The 9,353-nt window shown below is 38.8% G+C and overlaps 1 protein-coding gene across 1 annotated transcript in view; it reads right to left on the bottom strand.

Annotated features, from left to right (window-relative positions):
- Positions 1-38: 38 nt before the first annotated feature.
- The window catches only part of grap2a (GRB2 related adaptor protein 2a), a 14,689-nt gene continuing 5,374 nt past the window's right edge, over positions 39-9,353 (bottom strand). Inside the window, exons 2-8 of the mRNA XM_031862373.1 lie at positions 4,589-4,752; positions 4,414-4,505; positions 3,813-3,932; positions 2,166-2,355; positions 1,730-1,822; positions 884-1,000; positions 39-219 (exon numbers count right to left, since the gene is read on the bottom strand). Coding sequence (XP_031718233.1) covers positions 40-219; positions 884-1,000; positions 1,730-1,822; positions 2,166-2,355; positions 3,813-3,932; positions 4,414-4,505; positions 4,589-4,666 — 870 coding nt within the window. The 5' untranslated portion in view covers positions 4,667-4,752 and the 3' untranslated portion in view covers position 39. The remainder of the gene's footprint in view (positions 220-883; positions 1,001-1,729; positions 1,823-2,165; positions 2,356-3,812; positions 3,933-4,413; positions 4,506-4,588; positions 4,753-9,353) is intronic.

The following is a 9,353-nucleotide window of genomic DNA, read 5'->3' on the forward strand; positions in this document are numbered from 1 at the left end:
GCGCGGTCGTGGGTGTGGGGGGGGGGGGGGGTGGGGTTCTCACAGCTGCATTGTGTAGTTGGCAGGAAACAGCCCGCTTTTCCCCCGCAGCCTCCCTTTCCACCACGACGCGTCCGTGCGATCCAACAGCTCGATGATGTCGCCGGCGCCGAAGCCGAGTTCGTCGTCTTCCTCCGCGTGGAAGTCGTAGAGCGCCTTCACCTGCTGCGTGGACGCCCTCTGTGGGACGGAGGAAGCACGACAATCAATACCTCACGGACGACTCAATAGTCTTCAGTGGTAAAGATGAGTTCATTGCTTTCTTTAAAGTTTTCTTTATGATAATTTGAAAAAACATTTTTGTACATAGAAGGGGGGGGACAATAACACAATACTTTGTATTCTTAACTTATTCAATTTAAACTAAAACATAAAAATCTGCTCTTTGTTTTGTGTTCGTGTTCCGCTCTATAATGACTATTATATGGACTTTATTAAGGGATGTCGAGGACAAATGTAAAGATGACAATGCTAGTAATTTAATATAACTAATTAAGTAGTGTAAATACATACACAATTGTTATTTTGAGTGCACAAACTAATTTGAGGGAATACTTTGGAATATGAGGGCGTTAATTACAAATTAAAAGAAATGATGAAACAAGTTAACCAAGTTAATATAATGAAGTTATCAAGTTTAATAATCGACGACTTGTTAAAGTCATGTCATCAATTTAAAAAATCCAGTTCCAGTTTCAAATGAGAGTATTTGTTGTTTTATTTTATATTATTATAAATTACATTTTAGTCTGAAAGTAATTTGATGTATCACATAAAATAATAAAATCGTGATCCGTCGCCCTGTTTTTGATCATGTGTGTCGTGAGGAGAGAGGACGGCTGACCTGAGGGGGAGGCATGGTCTCAGACGTGCGACGGGGAGGATAAGCGGCTGGGATGGGGCTACTTCTTCCTGTGTGGCCGATGGTGTGAGCTCGCTCCTCCAGACCGACTTTCTTAGCCTGTAAAAGACGAGAAAACGCTTTCCTGCTTTAGCCGACTGTAAATTAAAACAGACAAATATTGTGTGAGCCATAATATGGTGGAGAGCCACAGCGGGTTACTGGGGGAAATACTGCGGAGTATTTCAACTTATTTAACAAAATAGAAATCATCCATCTATCCATTATCTGTAACCATTTATCCTCATCAAACAGCGATCTTTCAGCCAGGAGACCATTGTTCGCTGTTCACGATCTTTTCCTAAACCTTGACCATCATTTCTTAAACCTAACTAAGTATATCATGATCTTTTTCCTAAAATGCACGAATAAATGAGGAGTAACTTCACGTGAGATATCATAAGAACCGTTTTGTTGCAGTGCAACTCCGTAGACTCAGTGAAGAGGACCTGTCACCTATGAAGATATGAAGGGCTCTTTCTAAGCTGACAAAAACACTCAATTTATTATATCTATCATATTTCATTTTTGCTGATAAATAGCTCTACATCCTACGCACTGCTCCTGTAAATAAACATGCATTCACATATTGAGTGTGAAAAAACAGTTGACATATTTAACCAAAAAGCAATGTATAAATGAACTAATATAGTAGATAACTTGTTGAAATGTTCAAGTGGCTTTACAAACTTGACGTAAAAATTGACACATCATAAAAAAAATTTATGACAAGATCTGCCCTTATATAATTAATATAATTAAAACCAGACCAATAAAGAGAAAGTGTACCAGCTGGTTGTGAGGCTGGTCTGAAGATCTGCGCCCTGAAACAACGATGGCTGCAGGCGTGTTACGCTGTTCAGGCAAACTTCCCCTCTTCACCTAAAGGGAGGAAACAAACAGGGAGAAGATGACTGTCACATCAGGAAACTACAGCGGCCGTTTCTATTTACATCTTCATTAATCAAATGTTTCTCATCTTATGTGAACAAAGACAAAAACAAATTTAAAACATTCACGTAAACATATATTCACCAACATGCAAGTATTTCTTTAACTTCCTAAAAAAAAAGTGTAACTGAGAAAACTGTTGTACAAGACGTGGAAATCAATGATTTAATTAATGTATTAATGTATTATTAGACTGACAAAATGGATTATTGATTTAGGTTATTCATAAAGATTTCCTGGTTAGAGTTTCTTCTTTTACATTTGAACAACGTACCGACTGGACGACGGAGGAGCTCCGACTGTCCGAGCTGCCGTCGTTGAGGTAGATCTCCCTGGTTTTGGAGATGGAGGTGGACTTGTAGAACTCCACCAGCTTGTTTAGGGAGGTGAACTTCTCCGACCACAGGAAGTAATGGCCTTTGTTGTCTTTCATCACTTTGAAGTGCTGAACGTCACTCTCGTGCCTGAGGGAAGATAAAAGCATGTGCTGTTAAAATGTTAATGTTAGCTGGACCTGAACAACTAACTGAGCAACCGATCTGAGTGTTGAAACATTTTAAACATAAACTTAAAAGCTCTTCAGCCAGTTCTTTGATTAAGAATTGTGTTTTTTGTTGTTTTCATGGTCCACACTTTTTGCCTGTCAATCATCTGTGAGCACTTTGAACATAACCACAAATAATGTTTGATAGATTGATAGATTGATGGATGGATTGATGGATTGACTCCTCATGCTCCATCATTCCTGATGGATTTCCTCGGCTGGATTGTCCTCTGCTGGTCATTGTACAAAACTACAACATCATGGTAAACTAAAGAGGAATAAGTCAGATCCTGGTGGCCGTGATGGAGGCGAGTAGAGAACAGAGTAAAAGAGAGCTGAATGTTTTCACTGGTGGTCTGCAGGACTGCAGACACTCTGAAGTAAACTAACTGAACTCCGCCTCTGACTTGTTTACTGCATCACTGCAGCTGCAGCTGCCTCCTGGTTCTAAATATAAGTCTTGCAGAGTTTGCAGAACACCAATGAAGCTACGAGGGCGAGATGATGAGTCAGAGTTGACGTCTTTTAGATATATATTGATGGGCGAAGAGGAAAAACATTAGTTTACTGTTTTGAAGGTTAAATCAGGCCACGAAGTGTAACTCATCTTTTACCAGATGTCAATCACACCTTTATGTGTTAAAAAACACCAAATCTACAACTAGATAAGTAATAAAATACATATTATTTGAATATGTGGTTGTCCGTCAGGAGTTTAAAGACCCAGTGATGAAGAATGAAGAATACATTTTCCCAGTTTTAATCCTGTGTACCTGTGGTAATAACATATATTTCAAAAATCAGTATCAGTATTTTTACAGACTTTTCTCTTCTGTAAAATGGTTTCAAATGTTTAATGACTCATCCTGCACTCAGGAAAGTTTACAAAAAACCATCCAATCAAATGAGACTTTGAGCGATTAGTTACCCACACCAGTCATATAAAACCTTACTTCACTGTTTGTGGGTCGTAGTCGTAAACAAAGCAAAAAGGAGAACGATTAAAACATTAAACCTCAGATGACTGAACAGGATTCTGGTAGTTGATCTTATGCCTGCAGGAATCTATTTGAACCTTTCATTGAAAAAGTGCTGCAACTGTCGCAAATTCACATCTGTGACCATATCTGATTAACACAATGCTAACAGCAGCTAGCATACCAGCTAGTTACACATTAACTGATAAGAACTGATAAGAAGTCGGGTCAAAGACAAAGATGTTTGTTCTGTCACAGAAACCTCCTTTTGGAGACGAAGATAACGTATGAAACAAATCCAATTTCATCTGAAACTGAACTGACGGATATGGATTTACAGCAAAAACAAATGCTTTTTGTTCTGATGTGTCTCAGGTTTTTAAGACAGATCTTCACTCACTTGACAGAGATGGAGAAGTCTCCCGGGGAGCTCTGGCATCCTCGGATCACAAAGTCTCCCACGTCTTTGCACCGGAGGATTTCCTCTGCAGCGCTGCGACTGGCGTTCTCCTGAAACCACCTGAACACAGAGAGGATTTAATGCTGCCGCTTATCTGATGTTGACAACACACACACACACACACACACACACACACACACACACACACACACACACACACGCACTTCTCCTTAAACGAGTACAGCTTTGTTTGTCCACAAGCCCAAAAATGACAAACCTAGAATAAAAACTTTTCAATTGATTCTGGTCTCTTCTGAATGTGAACATTTTGAAGTTTATTATCAAAAAGTGGGAATTAGTCTATGTCATATTTAATCAAATTTTAAAAAGAGCACAAACGTGTTTTTCTTTTGTTATTGCTGTGTTGTATCTGCAGTACTGTTGCAAAATTAGCATTAAACTGTTTTCACTGATAAATAGATTTTAAAATGGTTCGCACAGGTGGATTTCATCTTTCAAACGATGTATATAAACTGGATGTCATCCCAAATAAGAGATCTAATTCCCTTCCAGGTCCACTGCTTGTTTTAATGTCTCTAACCCAGGAGTTTGCTCCTCGATGTAGTTCTGAGGTATGAATCCTTGCAGTCCGTTCATCTCTGCTTTATACCAGTCGTCTTGTCGGCTTAAAATCTGATCAGAGGAAGTAAAGAAACGAGACGTCACACAAAAGATATTTTGAAGGCACATTAAGAAGAGAATCGTCATCTGCTGACCTTTAGTATATCGCCCTTTCTGAAGCTGAGCTCGTCTTCTCCTGTTGCAGGGAAATCATATTTTCCTCTGGCTTCCATCGGGACGGGCAGGAAGTGTTCAGCAAGCGTTCAGCAAGCGAAGAAGAGCAGCAAAGAGACGATCAGGGAGTCCACCACAAGGGTTTCTATACAGGCAGAAATAATTTCAAACAATTATAACAATAATTTCTTCCTTTATATTGAGTTTTTATTGTCTTCTGACACCCTGTATGTAAAAAAATATTGAAGTTGTAACCCTCAGTACACCAAATTAGGAAATATTGAAAGTTTTATGTTCCATGGGATATACAAAACATACAAAGAAAATGAACCATGTTATTCTATAAATGACGACACTAATGTTTGGGGTCAATTCCCTGCTTGATCTCTTAAAAAACTCCCATCACAGATATCTTAATAATCTTATTGGGGATCTGGAAGGTTCAACGATCCAAAACATAACATTAGGGTAAATAAAATAGAATGATAAAAGTTAAATAAAATGCATTCTAATCATAAAATAGATATACAGAAGCTCATTTAACAAAATGCATTTGCACAGAACTCAATGTTGAGGTAGATGCAGAGCAGATTTTAAACACTTCTTACATAAAGTCCTAATTTATCCGACTTCTGTTTGTTTTTAGGGGATGTGATGGAAGGGAACAGGATGTTGACTGAATATAAACACTGAGCACAAACAGCAGCAGTGTTCGTGATTCCACTCAGACATTTAATACTTCAGTTCCTGGTAATAACACAGCGTGTGGTCATGTGTGACGGGTTGAAAATCTGTCGATATGAATGAAAGACATGGAAATGACATGCTGGGGTTACAGGACCTGGAAAAAAAAAGATTTGTAATCTGTTCTTAAATTAGGAAGAGTCACAAAAGCCACTTCCTTGTTTGCTAACTGTTTACTTACAGATACACAAACAGGACGGGAATGCAGACGTCAACACATCCTTAGTGGAAATCCAATTGAAAGAGTTAAACTAATGGAGTGAGGACCAAAAAGTCCAATTAAAACAAAACCTCAGGATTTGAATCCCATCACAGCAGTGACTGTATGTCGAGTGTTACTTTTGGATATTTTCCCACAGATGTTAATAAATTATTCACTCTGTTTGTGGTTACGGTGAGAAGGATGTGGTATCATGAAGTGAACTGAATCTACCTTTGTTTCACTCGTGCAGCTGTAGAGCGCTTTGCAAACGTACGACTTTATAATGCTATAACATACCCACTGTGTTCCCTTCCCCCACGGGGCGAATAAACATCTCTCAATAAACAGACAGACTTAAACAGACTTAAAATAAAGTCACTTTTCTGAATGCACTTTTATCTGTTTGAGGGTAGAAGACAAACCTCTTAACATACCAGAAATGTACTTTAAATGTAACCAGTTATTCCAAACCAGATGGCAATTTTGCTGTCGCCAGGGTGGTGTAGCTCAGATAATTTAACAAAGTATGAATAAGGATTAAAAGAAGAAGAAGAAGAAGAAGAAAAAAGTCTAGCTATCTAAAAATATTGTCAGCTCGCATTCATACAATTTTGTCGATTAATCAATAAGTTTCTAAGTTTCCCCACGAAGAATCCTGCAACCACTTTAAATCTTGTGTTCACCTGAGATATGTTCATTATTTTCTTGGAAATAAGTTATTCCGTATGAAAAAAAGCATAAAGAATAACTACTCGAGTAAAGAAATCTCAGTCGACTGAGACCAAAACAACCAATTAGTCGACTAAGATGGTGCCGCCCTGGATAAAAAGAATGAATAAACATTTTAGAATGCTATTTAGCAAGTGTAGCGTGAGCTTGTTGCATAGATTAATAATTGATAATACGCTTTGGATAAAAGCGTCTGCTAAATGACTGTAATGTAATGTGGTGTCAATGAAGTGGTACTTGAATTTGCCTGACAGGACTGTCGACGTATAATTAGACTAATAAAGGTTAGGAAGCACTGAATTAAACCTAAAAATCTTATAGCCACATTTCTGGATCACTTTAGGTTAATTAAGGAAGTAGCAACTACTACAAAGTGGATCGTAAACTAACTGACACGACCAAACTTTAATTTTTTACCTGATGGTGTTCAAACATTTTAAATTATAAATCAAGTGAGTACACGTCATTTAAAAAAAACTTTTTTGGTCCATTAAGCATCAAATATTGTTGTGATTTTTCCCCTTATTACACATTTCACCTTAATCTTGATATGAAACATTTAAAGTGGTTTTAAATTAATGCACTTTGATTCATAACTACATGAAACAGCCTCGTCCAGTCTCAACTCCTGACTGTGTGTTTGAATGCCGAAATAAATAAAGGGAAATGAAATACAGTTTTAGTACAGCAAGCTGTTCCTGCATGACCTCAGGGACTTTTTCTATATTTCTTTTTTGATATCTAATTCAGGCCTCTTCTGCTTCAGTCAGCATTTAATGATTGATGTTACAAACAAGAGAAGCTGGAGAGGACGCCATCAATCATGAGTCGACCCCATTAACGCTTTTTCAAAAGTTAGTTTTTAGCTGTTTGTGTGGTGGAAGTACACAACAGAAGTGTGAATATTAATGAAATTATTATGGGTCAAAGTTTGGTTTGGCTCAGTAATCCCTTTCACTTCTTCTTTATGTTTGTTAAGGGACGGATCTTAAATACCATAAATATAGAAATGTGCATTTCCAGTTATTACGGTGGGCGTGATTACAGCCTCCAGAAATATTTTGCGGCTTTGAAAGATTTGAAAGAAAACAGTGGGACAGATTACAATGTATGAGTCCATGCTCAGTAGATTCAAATGAAATATTAGAACCCAGCGTCTATCGGTCTGATGTCAAAAAGCCTCTGGGAGCAACAGGCAATATTTCTAGGGTTCTCCAGGTATCAGAAAATAACTTTGCATTCAACTAATAGTGCATTTTACTTTGAGGACCTATTGATTTAAATAAGGGCTATTCAAGTGTTCGTACTGGGAAGTTGATTTACCTCGAGTTCTTTCCCAACATAATCCTTTGGGAACAAGTGTTTTTGGGCCCCATAGCATCACATGACGGATCTGGAAATTGCAATTCCACCGTTTGATTCCGCCTCTTTTGCTCTCCACACGGACCGTTTACCTGCATTAAACCAAGGCCGGCTCTAACGTGATTGGTCAGTACAACTCGGAGTACAAATGGAAACTAGAAAGCTTCCAATAAGCAAAGTCTTGTCCTACAGATTCTACATGTGGCTGCAGAATCTGCAGACATTGTCAATAATGTCAATAAGCAAAATGTTCTTTGTTTAAGTTGGAACTCCTAGTGGCCCGTATTGACATTTGTGACAGGAGAATACAACCACCAAAGCACATGACAACTGGTTTTCCTGCATTTGTAATCTACTTTAAAGACTTTTATTCAGTGTGGCTTTGTGGCACACTGTATATTATCCATCGGGCTTAATCATACTAATACTGTTAATAATAATCAGGTTTATCCAAAAGTTTGGCGCGCTTCTCCTCACACAGCGTTGCCAACAGCGGCGTGAAAAATATATCAAAACGTGCGGCCTGATCGGGAATAGTGTGCAATCAATTTTTCGGAGAGATTCGCCAAGCGGTTTTTCCGAAAATCCCGGAAAACCCCGAAAAACGGAGCAAAATGAAGTTTGGCGCGCTTCTCCTCACACAGCGTTGCCAACGGCGGCGTGAAAAATACATCAAAACGTGCGGCCTGATCGGGAATTGTGTGCTATCTATTTTTCGGAGAGATTTGCCAAGCGGCTTTATCAACAATTCCCGAAAATCCCCAGAAACTGAGCAAATTGTCCCCATTCACTTGAATGGGGTTTCGGCGTGAAGAGAGCAAAAAAAACACTTAACTTTGGGCCCATATTGACTAGCCGTACATTAACGTAGAAACATGATTCAAAGTTTAAAATGTAGACAAAACGCTGCACTTTATTGAGCCAAAGGGACATTTCGATAGCTAGCACAGTTTTCATGAAGTCACAGATTAAGTTTCATGAAAATTTTGGGTCTGTTTCAGATTTTATAATGGGTGTGTATTGCACGGCTCGTTAAGAGCTAGAGTGAGAGCATAACTGTCAGAGTGGAGCAGAGCAGGAAAATCTTCTGTGATTTTTCCAAAGAAATTGCTCCAGCTCCCACAATGTTTACTCTTTATACACCAGTTTTGGCCAAAAAGCTTGGAAATGTTGTGCTGTCGCACACAGATGTCTGTGGAATCCAACATATGAACTCCAACCAACTGCTCCATTAGACTCCATGTTAAATCTGACCACTCATTTCTCAAAGAAAGCAGACAGTACCAGTTTTGCATATTGCGCTTGAGCTCACATTTTTAAGACCACAAACATAAAAAACACATCTCCGCGTTTGCCAGAGTCTTATCTCTCTCACGGTATCCATATTTTATTGATTAGTCTCATGGTTTTGGTATAGAGGGCATATGTTTGACAGGTAGTTTTGTTGGAAATCACTGTTCATTCTCTCTTAATTAGCCTCTAACACACAGGTGCTCCAATCACCAACATGCACCCAAGCACACAGGTGTTTATATGAGCTCATTAGTGATGTTGATAAACACACAGAGGCACTGAGACACACACACACATACACTCCTCTCCCTCTGTCTCTCTGTCTGTCTCTCTCTCTCTCTGTGTCTCTCTCTCTGTGTCTCTCTCTCATACAGTCATTCAGGTCTTGGAGACTTTTAGAGGCCCCCCCCCCCCCC

This window comes from Anarrhichthys ocellatus, unplaced genomic scaffold (assembly GCF_004355925.1).
Source record: "Anarrhichthys ocellatus isolate YVR2014 unplaced genomic scaffold, GSC_Weel_1.0 scaffold26, whole genome shotgun sequence".
NCBI lineage: Eukaryota > Metazoa > Chordata > Actinopteri > Perciformes > Anarhichadidae > Anarrhichthys > Anarrhichthys ocellatus.